The sequence below is a fragment of the Vanessa tameamea genome, chromosome 25 (genome assembly GCF_037043105.1).
Source record: "Vanessa tameamea isolate UH-Manoa-2023 chromosome 25, ilVanTame1 primary haplotype, whole genome shotgun sequence".
In the NCBI taxonomy this organism is placed as follows: Eukaryota; Metazoa; Arthropoda; class Insecta; order Lepidoptera; family Nymphalidae; genus Vanessa; species Vanessa tameamea.
The window spans coordinates 2116429-2134525 of record NC_087333.1 but is presented as its reverse complement, the minus strand read 5'-3'; the positions used below and the strand labels follow the sequence as shown (position 1 = coordinate 2134525).

General features: G+C 33.1%; 1 protein-coding gene across 1 annotated transcript; it reads left to right on the top strand.

Moving 5' to 3' along the window:
• The first annotated feature begins 1992 nt into the window (after positions 1 to 1992).
• On the top strand, positions 1993 to 9078 carry LOC113401811 (caspase-3-like). Its single transcript, XM_026641869.2, has 5 exons — positions 1993 to 2424; positions 5941 to 6119; positions 6402 to 6556; positions 6988 to 7368; positions 8818 to 9078. The coding sequence occupies exons 1-5, from the start codon at positions 2031 to 2033 to the stop codon at positions 9008 to 9010; spliced, it is 1302 nt and encodes a 433-aa protein (XP_026497654.2). The 5' UTR covers positions 1993 to 2030; the 3' UTR covers positions 9011 to 9078.
• The last annotated feature ends 9019 nt before the right edge of the window (positions 9079 to 18097 follow it).

The following is an 18097-nucleotide window of genomic DNA, read 5'->3' as shown; positions in this document are numbered from 1 at the left end:
TTAGGAAAAACAATGTTTTGAAGTACTTTTTCAAACATAGTAGAATACCTTATTCAATGAAGACTTTTTTTGACAGAACAGTCGTTGCACTTTGCAGATAGTGCAAATACATTAATAAATTTTGTGATAGTAAGTGCCGTCTTTAGGCGTGATTTTTAGGCGTTGACGATGTTCTGGTAAGTTACAAAGCTAATTAATGATATTATCCTGTGAGATTTTTGTTCATGTAGACAGAACAGATGGAATGTAAAGTAATTACAATTACAATTTTAAGAGTAATTACAAAAAAAAAAAAATGTAATTACATTGGTCGAACCAAATATAGCCTACTATAATTATATTTGTGTCCATATCAAAACGGGTAAATTTAAAGTTGGTATTGCAGAATTCATTGACCTTCTAAGATTTTTCATGGCATAAAAGTTGTCTTCCATGACATGGCTGGAGCAAATTTGTACAATATTATTCTCATTAGAAAACCATTCCTCTCCGTGAACAATTGCATCATTGTGCCAACACTTTCTGGTTATTGCGGGTATCTATACAAGGTGATGTGTTGTAGCGCCATCTAGTAGCAAGCTACAGCAAATACACCCATAACCACATGTGCCTTGTGTAATCTTCCATTGTGATCGGTCAAGCAGTGTTGAAGTCCTTAACATATATCAACATCTAATTTTATATAAAACCCAGAATCAGAGCGCTCTGACTCGTCCAGATGAAATAAAAAAATTATTTACTGTCAAATTGCAGCTCCGCCTACTGTCTTCAATCTAAAATTCTAAACCATCCAGCGACCCACTCAAATACGCACAAAATATTTCATCGAAACAGTTTCGGTTTAGGAGTACAGTATATATATACACACATACAGAAGATTTATATATATATAAAGATAATTTAATGCCGTAATTTTTTTAGCAATAAATCGTATAAGAGTTTTTGCTATCTTTTTTTATAAGGCTGTCATGTAACTGCTAAACGATTTGATTTATTGCAGTGGCGTATCTATCATAGTGTAAAGCGGTACACTTCGCTAGGGCCCTTAGGTAAAAGTGAAGGCTCATTAAGAGTAACATATTAAAAATAAAACTCTGAGATGTTTATAAAATTAGATTATTATGCTTGGAATTCTATACGATGACAAGGCCTATGTTATTGACAAATATTAATTACAAAATGACATATCTACATACTTTTTTATAAATAGTTGTCAATAAATTTCAGGAAGACTTGACTTTTTCCATGCAAAGCCGCACCAATCTATAGATGTCATATTTACACACAAATAATATGTAGATACTTAATATATTTGTTTTGAGAGTTACTAAGGCTCCTGGAAGGTATTTCCTCGCATTTAGAGTCAGAGATTAATCAGGCCTGTTAGGAATATACCATATTATTAAAATGTAGTAAAATTGTCTATTACTAAATCTTATTGCCTTTGATTAGTTGTTGTGCCGACTAGGATTCTGTAGTAATAATAAATATGGAAATAGATTACATAATAACTAAACAAGAATTAAAACTGATCATTACGCAAGGCCCGGAAGTGGTGGTCATCTAAGAGGAATTCCGTGTTGAATCGGTGATAGTAAATAAGTGATAATTTCTGTTTGTTGTCTTTTACAGTGTTTTACACCCGATGATAAAATATTAATGAATATCACTTTGGCAAGAATAGATATTTAAACATTCTTGAGTGATGTAATAATAAAGAAGTAATAAAATGTTAGTAAATTTTATTATAAAGATAGGAAATAAATGGACATATACAGCGATTTGGTTTAGCAGCGTTTATGTATGGCTTGTGCCTCTTTGTCTGTGTTTACTAAAAAAGCAGTCACTTGAACGGTTGGATTAAGAATATGCGTCACACACTAGAAATAATCGTTCGATGCTGATATTTATATGTATACAATATGTTGCATCGTCATTTCGATAAGATAAAAAAGATCGATATACATTTTAATCATTTCTACGAGTGCAAGTCGTGTTTGACAACGTTAATAATATTAAAAAACTGTATAATGGAAAATGAAGATATAATGGCGTATATATTTTCACGTGATAGTCATGATGGCGAATTGTCATCTTTGCCACAAATAAATGATGAAAATTCAGATGATGATGCAGAATGTAATGATAAAAATACAAGTGAACCCGGAACGCCGACCGCTGAATTTGAAAAGACATTGTACAATACAAGAGCTCTTAACAAAACTGATTCGACGTACAGACTTGAATCATTTCAGAAGCACTATATGATGATATTCAATCAAGAAAACATCGTTGGATTCAATCCTCGGCTAGGAACTGAAAAAGATGTCTCAGCACTTTGCAAAACTTTTTCAGAATATAACTTTGAAATCAACGTACATAAAGATTTGACAAAGTCACAAATAATGGAAGAACTTAAAATATGTAAGTATACTGGTCATATTTGCACACACATTGTTGGCGAAAATGTAAAGGCGAAGATAGGATATTAATTATTACACAATGATTATATTTGCCTGCGTAATATGTAATAATGTTTTTATAATGAACTACCGACCCGACCCGGCTTCGCACGGGTGCAATGGTCATACTAAATATACTACAGAATGTCCATATACAGAACGTTCACAGTTTTTTGTCATTAGACAATACAAACCGCTATGTCCTGCATTTTAAATCTGTAATATCTTCGAAAATATTAATTTAAATTATATGTTGTAAAGGGCCATATTTATTAATAGGATAATCCTTATCCTATTAAATACATTGTGAATTAATTGATTTGATGACCTCCGTAGTTGAGTAGGGTGTACACCGGTTTTCATGGGTACGCCACTCCGAGGTCCCGGGTTCGATTCCCGGCCGAGTCGATATAGAAAAAGTTCATTAATTTTCTATATTGTCTTGGGTCTGGGTGTATGTGGTACCGTCGTTACTTCTGATTTGCCATAACACAAGTGCTTTAGCTACTTACATTGGGATCAGAGTAATGTATGTGATGTTGTCCAATATTTATTTATTGAATTATGCTGTATTGCTAAAATCACTTCGTAAATAAGCCATTATTTCTCAAATTTAAAAAGTAAAGGATAAAAAATGTATTGTAGGTTTTTTTGGGTTATCCCTAAGAGATACCATCACGGACTTTTTTGTGAAACCTCTAAAATTATCAGTGTTTCTCTACTATATTATGCATATATTATACTTAAAAACCTTCCTCTTCAATCACTCTATCTATTAAAAAAAATCGCTTCAAAATCCCGTTGCCTAATTTTAAAGATCTAACCATACATAGGGACAGACAGACAGCGGAAGCGACTTTGGTTTATACTATGTAGTGATAGGCATTAATATAATAACAAATATAACTTTGACAAGGGTTTATCATATTTATATTTAAGGGTGAAGATAAACGCGTAGTTATTACTCAGTGGTAGGGCTCTGTGCAAGCCTGTCTGCGTACCACCCAGTCATCATATATTCTACCACCAAGCAGCAATACTTTTTATTGTTGTGTTCCGGTTTTAATAGTGAGTGTGCCAGTGTTTCTACAGGCACAAGGAACATAAGTAATAACTTAGTTCCCAAGGTCGGTGGTGCATTGGCTGTCTAAGAAATGGTTAATATTTTTTACAGTTCTTATGGTGGTGACCACTTACCATAAGGTAGCCCAAGTCCTCATCGGTTTACCTATATTATAAAAAAGGGTATCTACCCAGACGGACTTGCAGGACAAATTAAAATATTTTTTTGAAATATTCCTTCCTCCAGCTTTTTCTCCCGTCGTTATTCTTTAAAGAAATATTGTAAGTCTACTTCTTGTAGATAGGAACTTATTAAGTGTTTTTCAACAACCTGACCTGAGACCTTCCATTCCGGAACATTTCAACTCGAGGTAAATAAACCACCATTCCTGTTACCATATTAGATACATCAGAAATGATCATATACCTATACGAATTATTCCTAGCTTTTATTGTAATTTTTTTTCTGTTTTAAAAGGTCTAAGGTATAAGAAAAACAAACCGTACCCGTAAAAATATTCGTTAAATACGCCAATAAAAGAAAAAGAAATACACCGAGTATTTCTTAAGCTTTTATCATCCTTAAATATGATTCTAGTTAATGAAATGAATTGTATAAAATATAATTATGATTTTTTATATTTGTCTACTGCGATACTATTTAATACTTGTAACTAACGCACATAATTGCGTTTTTATAAAACTTCTGTGGCAGTTTTTTAACATATCCTGTTTACAGTTGTAAGTTGTTGGTTTCTATTTGTCATCAAATAAGTGCATTACTCATTAAATATATTTTATTAGTGCTTAGGACATAATATGAAGTGCAGTCGAGCATCTGATATGGAAAGAGAATTAAAGTTATAGACAACAAATGTAGTTCCTCGAAAACCTATATATATATATATATACTTTAAAATATATAGATCTAGCCCGCAGTTGCGTGTGTTGTTGACTGTTTGTTAGTTTGTGGGTACAAAAAGTAGCTTACTTTGTTGGAGTTCAAGCTTGCTTCGTAGCAATTTTATTTACATTAGGTTCAATGGTTTGGCCGTAAAAGCGAAAGACAGAAAAAAGTACTTAAGTAAGGAGTTTGTATTCGTGTGTTCGGTGTAGAATAGTATAGTTTGTTATTTCTCTTTTGAGTTACCTGTCATTAAATACTCATAATCATACGTTCTAGTGCCAGGCCTTCTGTTAGATCCATTACATACGAAGACGCTCACGTTATACTACAAGCAAAACTTAAAAACAAAGGTAATTATACAATCAAATTTGTTGTTTGTTGTTCTTTTTACTTTATTTACTCCTATAAATATGAGTCAATCAATACATATGAACGCCGATTGTTTAACGTGGAAGAACGCCACTTCGTCGGTGAATAGATCTATACTTAAAACAGCTACGTAGTTTAATAACGGAACAAACGAGACACCTTAGTAATATCAGCATTAAAGTTGTGTGTGTTTGACAATTAGTCAAATGGCCATTGACCTTTGTCAAATAAAAAATAAAACGATTTTCTCGTACTAAATTTCAAATATCCTTGATGTCATCGTTTTATTGATAAAAAGACGATAAGATAAACTAAGGCATGATAAACTATAATAAAACGATGTTATGAATTGTCTTCTGATATGACAGAATCAGGGGAGGGGAATCATCCCTTTGTTTTTATTGATTTAATAATGATGCGAAACGTTAAATATATATTACTAACCAAATTAGATTTGTCATTTTTATGTTTACATTCGATATTCTTTACTTAAAAGTAAATTTAAATATATTTGGTTGGTATGCAAATTATTATTGATTCAATCTTAAACGATTTCAAAATATATCAGATTATATGCTTAGTGCTATCCAACCTGTATAGCTACTAATTATAAATACTACTAATAAACAGTAATACCCGTAATACTTACTATTATTGCGTGAGTGAGCCACTGTAACTACAGGCACAAGACATCACACACATCTTAGTTCCCTGGGTCTGTGGCGCGTCGGCGATGTAACGGATCCTTAATATTTCTATGCCATTGTCTACAGTAACAACCTACCAAGTAAACCTACAAAGTAAAAAAAGTACCGTATGTAATAATAATTATTATTATTACATACGGTTGAGATTTAAATTGAAGTATGATCGAATGTAATATATCAATCTTTCCATAAATGTTGATAACACAATATTTTAATTCAAAAATAAAGATAAAAAACAGTGGGACGCTTAAACAGATATCATTTCGTTTACAATCAATTATATATTTTTAGATACGTGCAAGATTTCCTCGCAATGTTGTTACACCTGAAAATTCAGTTGTGTTTGGCCGAATTACCTGCAAGCTCCGCCTAAGTGGTCTAACTACTGTGTCTAACAGCTCCTCATCTTACAAATCATTCTTAATTATTTCAGTGTCAGAGAGAGACTTCACAGATTATGGGTGTATTGTAATAGCGGTGCTAACACACGGGACATATGGAGGCCTGCTCAGGGCGAAGAACATGCAATACAGCGAAGGTGAAATAATAAACCATTTCAAAACTCATGACAAGCCCACGCTGTTAACCAAACCGAAGTTCCTAATAGTTCAGGTAATATTATTTTATCATGTTCTTATATACAAATGGTATAAGTATTTAATTAATTATCATAAAAACAAAAATGTCTTGTCAGTTACAATTCGCCATAAAATTTAGATTCGTGGCATCGTTGTTTCCTGGTTTTTTCAGGATAGAGATAATACGTGAATTTGCTATTCTTAATTTTGACAAACTTTATAGATTTATTTGGAAGATGAACAAAGCCAATTCTGCCCCGGCAGTGCTGACTTTATTCATCTTCCAAATCTACCTATAGTGGATAAATATTTCCAGGCATGTCGAGGGACGAGACCGATACGAGGTATGCCTGTGGCACGTGTAGGAAAAATAAGCAAAGATATCGATAAAGATGAAGAACCTTATACATTACCAATTGAATCTGATATGCTAATCCTTCACAGCTCATACAGTGGTAACCCTTCTCACAGGTAAGATTAATCGTTAGGAAATTGAAGAAAAATAGATTATTTTATGGCAAGAAAACCAGCTTGCTGTTTCTAGTGTTTTTATAATGATGGCAAGAGTTTTCCTGCAGATTGTGAAAATATTTTTGTAAAATTCCGTAAATACTCTGTTAATATAACTTAGCTGATCATAGGCCATCTGTCCTCATAAAGATAATGTGGAGTATTTCACCACAATACTATAATATGGGAAGATGGATACAAATGTGGTCGAAATCTGCTAAATGAATGTTCGATTCCTCACGATGTTCTCGTTATAAATATAAATTAAGCACATCAAACCCCAGGGATCAAATCAAAGTATTAAATAAACAAGCATTTCAACTAAAAATGTACACACTTGAATATAAATTAGCAAAGGCAAAACTTTTCTCATAATCTAAAAAACTTCTCAGAGACGAGCTCCACGGTTCGTGGTTGATACAAGCACTTTGCGCTGAAATCACGAAAAGTTCTCCAGCACAGGACCTTGAATCTATCATAACCGATGTCAAAAGAAAAGTTGCAATCGACATGTCCCATAAAGTATACAACAAACAGACTTACGAGATTGACATAAATAAACAAATGCCAGTGATGACGTCGACGTTAATAAGAAAACTTTATCTAAGGAAGTATAATGATGAACAATCATCGCTGGCAGTTCATTGCGATAGAGGGTTGAATTGTCAGAACGAAGTTTTCGATGGTGAAGTGCCAGGAACTTCCCTGTTTCCGCAACTAGGTCCTTGTTTCTGCTTCTTAAATCATTACACGTATTTGAAGCAGTGTTTAAGGTAATTCGTTATATTTTTTTTTACTTTTTAAAAGATTTTAGTTTAATTTCACCTTATATTTGCGAAAAATATTACAAATGAATATTAAATCAAACCGAAGCTGAAATAGTTTAGAATTGATTGTTATTCATATTTATATACTTGCTTTTACAACCACTTTTGAATTGAAAATTATTTATTTACGTAAATATTCATTTCATATTTACTAAATAGTAAATTGTGATGTATTGGTTTGCTCGGAAAAAGCTGCTTTAAATATTTTATTTATACTAACATTTTTGTCCTCCTATTATTACAAGAAATTTTAAAAATTAAAATGATATATTGGGTATTGAAATTACTTTTCATAACAATAACGTAATGCAATACGCAGATCTAGGCAAATCTTTATAGTGTAATTTACTAGGTGCTGCCCGAACTTTTTTAATTTATCTTTAAAATATAAATGTTTATTTATGGTGGGTACTCACGATAGTTTTAGTGCAACCGTTACTGCTACGGAAAACACAAAGTAAACAATCGTATTTATGCCCACTTATGATCTATGTATGAATCACTACTTATAAATTTAAAATTTTCTAAAATTCATAGTACATTACAATTCAAGGTTAATTGCAATATAATCTCTATGTTGTGTGTGATTGATTAATGCATTGTGTTTAAAACTTAACGATTTAATATTCCTCCTTGTTTTATATTTTTTTGGGATTATAAGCCTATATGGATAGACGTAATAGTTATATTTCACGTTATAACGCATGATAGGATTAGCAATTCAATGATAAGTGTTTATTTCAACTCTAACAATTATTTACATTTCATACAGAAACGCATCGAATTGTTTCAAATTAATTTAAATTAGTGTATTTGATACTTAAGTTGGAGATAAAGAATTGGTATTTTTAATGCCTAGTGGCAAAGTCGGATCTTGTTACAGCAGAAGTAATCGCTCTAGGCGTTTAATGGCACTAAGTGACACCAAATTAGGATCATAAATTTCATCACGAGATATTTTACGAGATAAGTGGGTTTACGTGGCAAAGGCTTCAATGGCACAGGCTTATTTTTAGATAAGATGATAATGAGATTAAGACCTGCATAATATGTCAAGACAATGATTAAGGCGTTAATGCCGACAAAAGTGCACTGAAAGACAGCGATGCTCAAAGTTGATAATTAGAAAGATAGTTGGAGCTGGTAGCAAAATTTTGTGATGCCTGTTTTTAATTCGTCTTTTCGACTGGAACTATCTTTATGTTTAAATCGAGATAAAAGTCGATAGAATCTCGATTTAGATCCACGTCAAAGCTAATACTTAATATATTTCCTTTAACGTGCAGCCTCGACATTTTTAGATAGAAATCAAGATAAGATTGCTACTTACGGAGAAGTAGGATTCTTGGACTTTGTCCGATGGCAAATATTAACAAGTATATATTTATTTTACAGGTATGTAGTGGCGGAGAATTCAGAGGACAGGGTGGCGAAATCATACCTAGATATAAGCGAAACGTTGGAAGATAGCGACGATTTCAATGCAACTAAAGAGAAATTGGCAACTCTTATTTCAGAACACCTTTCAAGTTACGCTGATAGCTTAGACTTTTATAAGTATCTGTATCTATATAAGAGAAGGCTTTAGCTTTATATTTGTTTAAGTACGTAATATGTTAAGCATTTTGTGATAATCGTAATAAATTTATTAATAGTATGAATAAGTTTTTCTTTTTGTATATACATAAATCTCGTTTTTTACAAATAAAATAAATTTTGTATAATCTGTTCAAACTTTTTAACTTTGCCTGTAATTTAATCTTCTATCTTAAAAGATAAAAAATATAAAATAATAAGTATTTAATTATACAATATAAAATGACATATAGACGTTGTCCTTCCTTGGAATCAAAACATGCTTCATGTGAGAATTCATCAAATTCGGTTCCGTGGTTTGGTCGGGACGGAAGACGGGAAGAGCAACAGACAGACAGAGTTACTGTGGCATTTATAACATTAGTATGGATAAATAAGCGTGGAGTATTCGTTCATTTCCATACACGACATATAAAAGTAAATGTTTCATGTCGGTTCTCGTTGGTAGGTATTTTACAGCCAACGAGTAATACTTAGTATTTATGTGATCCGGCTTAAAGTGTCTTTAAGCCAGTTTCATTACAGACACCTTAGTTAGGCGTCTTAGTTCTCAAAGTTAGTGGCCCATTGGTGATGTAACGAATGGTTAATATTTCTAATAACGTCAATATATATGGACGGTGTTACTACTTACATAAAAATACGCCTACCTGTTACATAAAAAAAGAAAACTTCGCAGCAGAAAGAACATACCGACCCGCTTGAAGTTTTACATTTAATTTAATTCTGTTACATGACAATCCAAAAGTGTTTATAAGAGCCTACTTGAATGAAGAATTATTTATTTTTATTATTTGATTTGTTACTAATTGCTACCGGAATTCGTTCGGTTGAAATAAGAATAAATAATTTAATTTACTTCCCTAACGCGGTGTCACTTGTCGGGTCCAATCTAATCCAGAGACCGCTATCTTCAGAAAGAAATTTCGATATCGTTCCAGCTGTTTAGTAGGAGTTTCATAAAGACGTATGTGACGTAAAGTGACGTATAGAAGTCATATTTAGATAAATGTAAAAATGCTGTTTCAATCTGCGTTAATTTATTTAAATACAAAACAATAATGTGTAAATATTAAAAACAGAGACAAGAAAACGAGATTATTTTAAGATGTATTTTTTTTACCCATGCATAACCCTGAATATGTTATGTATGGAATAGACCGAAAAGAAGCTATTATGGAAAATTTCACGACGGATAAACTTTGTACTTTGATTGGTCCGATACGAACATTGGTAGAATATAATTTCCAAACCGGTAGATTTACATTTAATTCAATAAATACATAACGATTCAAAAATGCTTTCGTGAACCTACTTAAATATAGAATATTTTGAAGCGGACTATAGAACCTCGGAATCTGCAGTTGTACGAGCTAAGCCAACGAGGCCTATACATTTTTCGACGTGTTAATGGGATGTATTAAATTTCACCTGATTTTGGAATGTTAATCATTAGTTCCACATTTTGTTTGAAGCTCTGCCAAGAGCCCCCTTTAGCAATGTAATACGGCTAAGAAGGACAAACTTCAATTGATAAATTAGTTACGAAAATATGTTCAGAATGTAATTTATTTGGTTGTACAAACTGGGAGCTGAAAGCGACAGGCCGTGACCGAGAGACATCACGTAATCTATTATTTCAAGAATCGTAAACTGAAAATATCAGGAAACCGGCTGTATAATTTAGATAACGCTTAGTAATACAATAATATTTTAAAATCAAAATTTCAAATATTCTTTATTCAAATAGGCTCATAAAAGCACTTTTTAATCGTCATGTTACAGGAATGAATTAAATATAAAGCTACCACCGGTTCGGAAAGTAGATTATACGGATAAGAACCAAACTCAGTAGTTACTGTTTTCCACCATTTTAATTACAGAGTATGTTAGTAAATTAGATTTTTTTTTTATATCCTGTCTAGAAATAAATAAATACTGAGTCCGCGCTTTTTATCTTTAATATAATCTTGTGTTAAGTAATATGCCTTATTTATATATTTTTTTTGGACATGAGCTTTAACTTTTTTAATTTTTAATAATAATACCTTTTTTTTTTTTGTTTTACGAGGAGGAAATGCATTTACGCATTCCGCCCGGTCGAAGGGGGACCGGGACGGATATCTGGGACTCCCGGGGCAGAAGGCCCCGTCCTACCCACTAAAACCTCCTCGGATTTCCGTCTCACCACAAGGCGACAGGGCTACGGGAACGCGCGTGGCTCACCACCGCGGCCCTGCCAGCGGCCGTCGCTGTTTTGGCTCATGGATCCCTCCACTGCTGTATCTCGCACGGATGGGGGCGAATTCTCTCTGCGGTGTGCCCTGAGCGCCATCGCCCGCTGCGGACGTCGCAGCAAGGCGACGTTGCGAGCGCTCAGAGCGTCCGCCCATATTGACGCACCATAAAGTGCCATCGAGCGCACCACGCGGGTGCAGAGCCGTCTGCACGGTGCTCCTGGCCCTCCGACATTGGGCAATATACGCCCCAACGCTCCGGCTGTAGCCACCAGTTTTGGGGCCAAGCGCCAGAAGTGCTCCTCAAACTTCCACCTGCCATCGCGGACAGTAATAGTCAAACCTTGAGGTGGCGCGTTCCGAGGTCCATGGAAGATTAGGGCCTCGGACTTCAAAACCCGATGTACTTATCAATGGGGAATCGATGGATCCAGTTCAAACAACTGAATTTCTAGGCCCTACTCTTGATGCCAAGTTACAGTGGCTCCCCCATATAAACGGATTGACGAGTAGACTGAGTTCTGCGGCATTTGCGGTCAAAAAATTCGATTATTTACCGATGTTGATACGGCTCGCCTAGTTTATTTCAGTTACTTTCACAGTATAATGTCTTACGGTATTATGCGTTGGGGTAACGCAACCGCTATCCATACTATATTTGTGCTGCAGAAGAGGGTTATTCGCGCAATCTATAACCTGGGAGCCAAGGAATCATTAAGGGATAAAATTTAAAGAAATTAAGATATTAACTGCTGCTTCTCAATATATATTCTGTAATGTTTTGTATGTACGGAAAAATATTAATGTTTTTATGGAGAAAATGTGATTCTCATAACATTGGTATGTAGGGTTGGTAGTATTGAGATTGGCCTATAGTTGTTAGGATCTGAAGAGCTACCAGATTTAAATATTGGAATGACTTTACTATGTTTCATCAGGTCAGGAAATACACCACGTTGAACACAATCATTGAATATTATTGCAAGATAAGGTGCAATCACATCAATAATTGAATTAATCACCTTTACAGAAATACCCCATAGATCAGCAGTTTCCTTAATGTCTAATGACTTAAATGTACAAATTATGTCATTGGTGTTTACAGGGCAAAATTAAATTTTGATTTGCATTTTCTTTCATCAATGATTCGACAACTGCTGGAGAAGAAATAAGTAACTTAGTTGTAGAAACTGGTATGTCATCAAAAAATTGTTCAAAAACTGAAGCAACTTCCCGTTCACTATTAATGACTTTATTATTATAATTTAAGTTCAATTCGGAGCTGCGACTGCCACCTCTACCAGTTTCACAATTAATAATTTTCCAAGTCATTTTTATTTTGTCATGTGCATTCTTAATTCAATTTTTTATAGTTAAAGACTTTGCCAAAAAGCACATTTTTCTAAATAATTTTGAATAGTTATTTACATAGTTGGCAAAAGTGGCACTGTGATTGTACGTCCTTTCATTATAAAGCTCGTACATTCGTTGCCTACTTTTATGAATTCCAATAGTAGCCCAATCATTGAATTTTAAAAAGTTTTTTGTATTAACTGTTTTAGAAGTGAATATTGCATTAAACTTGTTTCTAATTAATTTAAATAGATTATTATACAAAACATTGGGATTATCACTAAAATATAGGTGTGGGAGATTGTCCATAATATTACTTCTAAACTTCTCAATACTTGTGGTCAAAGGAAAAAACATTTTTTCGGAATTGCTTATTTTTTTAACATGGAAATTAAATAAAGCTTGTTGTCCACAATGATCTGAATTTAGTTTATTAATAATAATTTTATTTTGTGGAATATGGATAGCAAATATGTTATCTATGCAAGTTGCTCTGGAATCTGTTATTCTAGTTGGTTCTAAGAACAGATTTACCAGATTATATGAACTTAACAATGATCTGAATCTAATACTTGTGGTTGTATTATGCAGTAAATTTATATTAAAATTTTCACAAACAATAATTTCTTTATTAGAATCAGATAATTTCGATAAAACATTTTCCAATACATTTTCAAACAATTCATATAATCCACTAAAACCACTAAATGTTAATAATAAAATAACATAATAGTTGAATATTAATTGATAGTTATTGTAATGAAATAATAAGCTTAAGCTTAATATCAGCTTCTCGAACATATACAAATAGATATTTAAATAAAGCAAAGACCATAAACAATTTATGATTTTGTAAATATATTTTGCTGTACAATAATTATTGATGGCCAAACGAGAATATTACACACTGTTTGTTTAGCGAAGTCATAGTGAGATGGGTGATCGATTCAATATGAAACACGTGTAGGAAACAAGTCCAGGCTATAAAGATAGATACACATCGCAATTAATCGTTGTGTTGGATATACTTCATTACAACTTACTGCATTTTTGTCCTACTAAATGACAAATCTGTAGCAATTATGTTATCTAACAAGGCGTTTTATTACATATTTTATCTTATATACTAATAATAAAGATACATCCTGCTCGTATTTGTAACGCTTTAATAAAATTCAAAACTTTTTTTTTTATGTTATCGGTAGGCGGACGAGCAAATGGGCCACCTGATGGTAAGTGGTCACCATCGCCCATAGACAATGGCGTTGTAAGAAATATTAACCATTCCTTACATTACCAATGCGCCACCAACCTTGGGAACCAAGATGTTACGTCCCTTGTGCCTGTAGTTACACTGGCTCACTCACCCTTCAAACCGGAACACAACAATACTGAGTACTGCTGTTTGACGGTAGAATATCTGATGAGTGGGTGGTACCTACCCAGACGGGCTTGCACAAAGCCCTACCACCACGCGACGCACAAGCATCGTTCGTACGTTTAAGTTGAATTCATGTAAAGTTAGTCATTTGGGTAAGTTTTCTGGCCTAGTACCATCAACGTATAATTCGTATAGTCAATTCCAATAGAAAAAATAATACATAAAAACTAAATTTAGTGTTACGTCTTCTATTCAAATTGCTTATTGTTCAGCTAAATGAAACACTCCTCGCAGTCCTAAATTGATATATCTTTTATTATAATACAATATAAGTTTGAGTGCTTCGTTCGTCTAGTGGCTTAATATAAGTACCACATACTTCGAAGTTCTGGCCTCAAACCCTAGATCGGGCCGATAAAAAGTTATTTGGTTTTTCTGTGCAAAAAATCTCGATAACATATCGAAGTCGGGAAGTTAGGAGTGTCTACACTCTCGTGCCTCGGTTAGCATGTAAAGCCGTCGGTCCTCTAACTAAAATCTTTCCGGTCTTATCGCATTTGATGTCACATCGGTGACGGAATAGAGAGTGCACTTATTTTTACGCACACAGTAGTGCACTATAATATCCCTCATAGTTGGCTGGTCTTCCTTGATATTGATCGCCGTGACCAAAATCGGTCAGGACGACATCATCATCATAATTGAGCAATACTCCACTTAAATATTTATGTCCTTATAATTTCACTAACAAAATTCTGAGAACAGCATCGTTCAAAAATATTTTTTTCGCAAATCAAAATCGCTATAGTTTGAGAAATGTAATGCTTAATTGTTAAGATATCGCAGCGTCAAGTTTTCGCCTTCGCCGAGTTAATGAATCCTTCCAAAGGCAAGATTTGTATGATAATATTTACCTTTATATTTTGTTAGGAAACATTAATAAACAAGGCACATTACTTAACACAAGATTATATGATAGAAGATAAAAAAAAAAGTGAAGTTAGATTTTGGCAATTTTTCTGGTAGGGCATAAATTTAATAATTTGATTGGTGGAGAGTGGAGAGTAAAAACTGAGTTTTTTGCCAGTATTCTTCGGTAAAATATACATTACAAAAATTTGTGGTCTTACATTTTTAATGTACATAATTATATATAGTTGACTATGTATTTCACTTGAGAACAATATAAATTACTGAGTTTCTAGCTGGTTATTGATGAGTTGTCCAAGTCTGTCTCATGTCTGGCGAAATAGCAATACTTAGTACTATGTAACTACTGGTAAAAGATCATAACATCTTAGTTCTTAAGGTTGGTGGCGCATTGGTGATGTAAGGTAATCTTAAATGTAATCTTTTGAGTTGGTGACTATTAAGCATGAGGTGGCCAATTTGCCAGAACGTCAATAAAATAAAATATCATGAATTCGTAAATCAAATTCCAAAGATCCTTCAAATCGTATGTAGTGTGTTTCCATAACAACGATGCATTATTGCACCTGCTAACAAGTGAGTCAAGGTGACACAACTTCTGAAGTTTTTGTACGGAATGACATCAGCTGTTGGGCTGGGCAGTGATGATACATATTACAATTGAAGGTCGTTTCAACTAATACACATAATATATATATATATATAGCAATAAGATGAAATTAATTAATTAATTTTCTAAACACACGATTGTTAAAAGAGGAAACGATATCGTTGATTTTTTAATAAATATCTATATTTTTTAATATATTTTTACACAATAATAAGTACTAAGTATTGCTATTTTAGGTGGTGCCTACAAACGCGGGCTTGCACGAGACCTACCAACAGGTAAATTATATTGACTTATATTATAATTGGCAAATACCGTCAGATGTTGTCTTGTCTTTTTATACGTACATGTTAATATCAATAGCCATGACAATCGGTTGAACGGTTGATAGATTGATGTTCTGCGGCGCCATTTAGCACGAGTTACAAAAAAGTAGTCGGTATATTAAACTACTAAATGAAAATATCTGTACCAACATTTATCATGATCGGTAAAACATTGACGATGACTGAAAACAGATATCCTAACATATATTTATATTCAGACTATTTGTCATACGTTGCTTCGCTTGCGTTTTGGTTGGTCGTCAGTCATAAAAAGTAGGTTATTTTTATTTTGGAGTTCATTCTTGCTTCATACCAAATTTTATCAGTATCAGTTGAGCGATTTGGTCGTGAAAGAGCAACAGACAGACAGAGTTACTGCCCAGACGCGCTTGCACAAGAACAGATAATTGTCTTCATCTCATTTCGAGCTCACCCACCCTTTAGGGTATATACCAGAATGTTGTGTTCGTATTATATATAATACACGGCGTATTAAATATAAAATTTATCTTTATTTTGAGGAATAATGAGGAAAAATCGTATGAAAACTCAAAACACAAAATACTTTCAATGTAATATAGATTTGTATGCATTATTGTCGGTTGATATCTGACGCATTTGTAAAATAATTCCGCTAAGTTAAACCACGCAGCAAGTGACTTGGTTCCGTAGGGCAAATGACATAAAATAATAAAATATTTATTTTGTATCATTGTTAGATTTGTAAGCATTATTTTCGAAGTTACTTATAAATCTTTGTGTATCTTTAGTTATTTTTTAAGTTTGAGATAAATGTTAGTTTCGTTTTTGTTTTGTATTTATTGTTGTATTCCTTGTACTGGTGTGTTTACAAATTAAAGATTATTCTATTTTAACTCCTAAACTACGTTTTCTTTTTTATTCGTGGTAGGTAGTCGCTAATACTAATTGTCACTTATACCTAAAATGTTAACAATTACATCGTCAATGCAATACCAAACCTTGGGAACTAAGAAATTATGTCTTGTGCCTCTAATTAGACTACCTCATTAGCCTTTTAAACCTACATAAAAATACCGTGTGATGCTAAGCTACTACTCCACTACCAAGTAATGAATACGAACATCGAAATACTGATATCATTTTTACTTCTACTTTTTTAGCGACAAAAACGATAAAAATAGATTTTCATATAAAAGCAATCCAAATATTTCGATGTATTAAAAAAAATACTTTATGTGTTACATAATCCAAACGCGAATGCATGGGACTGTGATATTGAAAACGACACGATAAAATAATAAGAGCTCTTTGATGAAGGAACCCTAATAAAAAACCGAAAGCGGTTTGAATTTATTAGACATAATCTCTTAATCGTACGGGCGTAGAATATTCAAAGCTATTTCAAGATCAAAGCAAACATATTACGTCACGCTATGACTCGATTCTGACGTCATAACGTCAATGATAACGCGACGAAAACAAGGCTTGCTATCCTTAAGTACAGGACTTGGAATTGAGACTTAGATATATAGCATATTTTTCAACTAAAGGTGAAGAATTTGTTTATTGGTTGAATTTCAGACCGATTTGAACCAAAACTTTTACGATAGACAGCATGTTTGTGAATTAGATTTATATCGATGTGATTTCAAATGATTTGTTGTATATTAATTTGTGTTGATTTGATTCAATTTAGTTAACTTCATTGAATTTTATACAATTTGTAACTTTAAAATTTTGTAATAATTTTGTACATTTTGGTAGGTTCTCATTGACTGGCCGTAACCTTCAGGTTCAAGGTTTCGGTCAGTCTTGATAATTTGAATATATATGTCCGAAAAGTTGCGTCTAGATTCCAGGATGCTTTTGAGACTACCTAGATCGATAAACCTCGTAACTGTTTTAATGGACCTTATGGTTTTGGTATGCGATTTGGCCTCGTAAGTCACTGAGGTCACTCAAAAACCAATGAGGCATTCATTTCAATAAAATAATCAAAGAGATCATTATGTCTGATCCTTGAAATTTTCTGGAGCTCAATATGTTTGTATAAGTCCTAGATCGTAGATAACAAACATAGGCTCATGTCTAAAAATATAAACAGTATAAGCCAGAAACAATGAAAAGAAGATTATTTTAAGTTATACAAGCTGACCAGATAGACGTTATCCTGCATTTGCCACGAATATTCAATTCGAATTGGTATAATTAATAAATATATAAATAGTTTTGTTTGTATTACGATACGGTGACATACAAC

Bases quoted from the DNA above. Each gene is read 5' to 3' on its own strand.
- LOC113401811 (XM_026641869.2), top strand. From the start codon at position 2,031: ATGGAAAATGAAGATATAATGGCGTATATATTTTCACGTGATAGTCAT. The intron at 2,425-5,940 runs GTAAGTATACTG...TAATTATTTCAG, and splicing joins AATGGAAGAACTTAAAATAT to TGTCAGAGAGAGACTTCACA. The intron at 6,120-6,401 runs GTAATATTATTT...AAATATTTCCAG, and splicing joins CGAAGTTCCTAATAGTTCAG to GCATGTCGAGGGACGAGACC.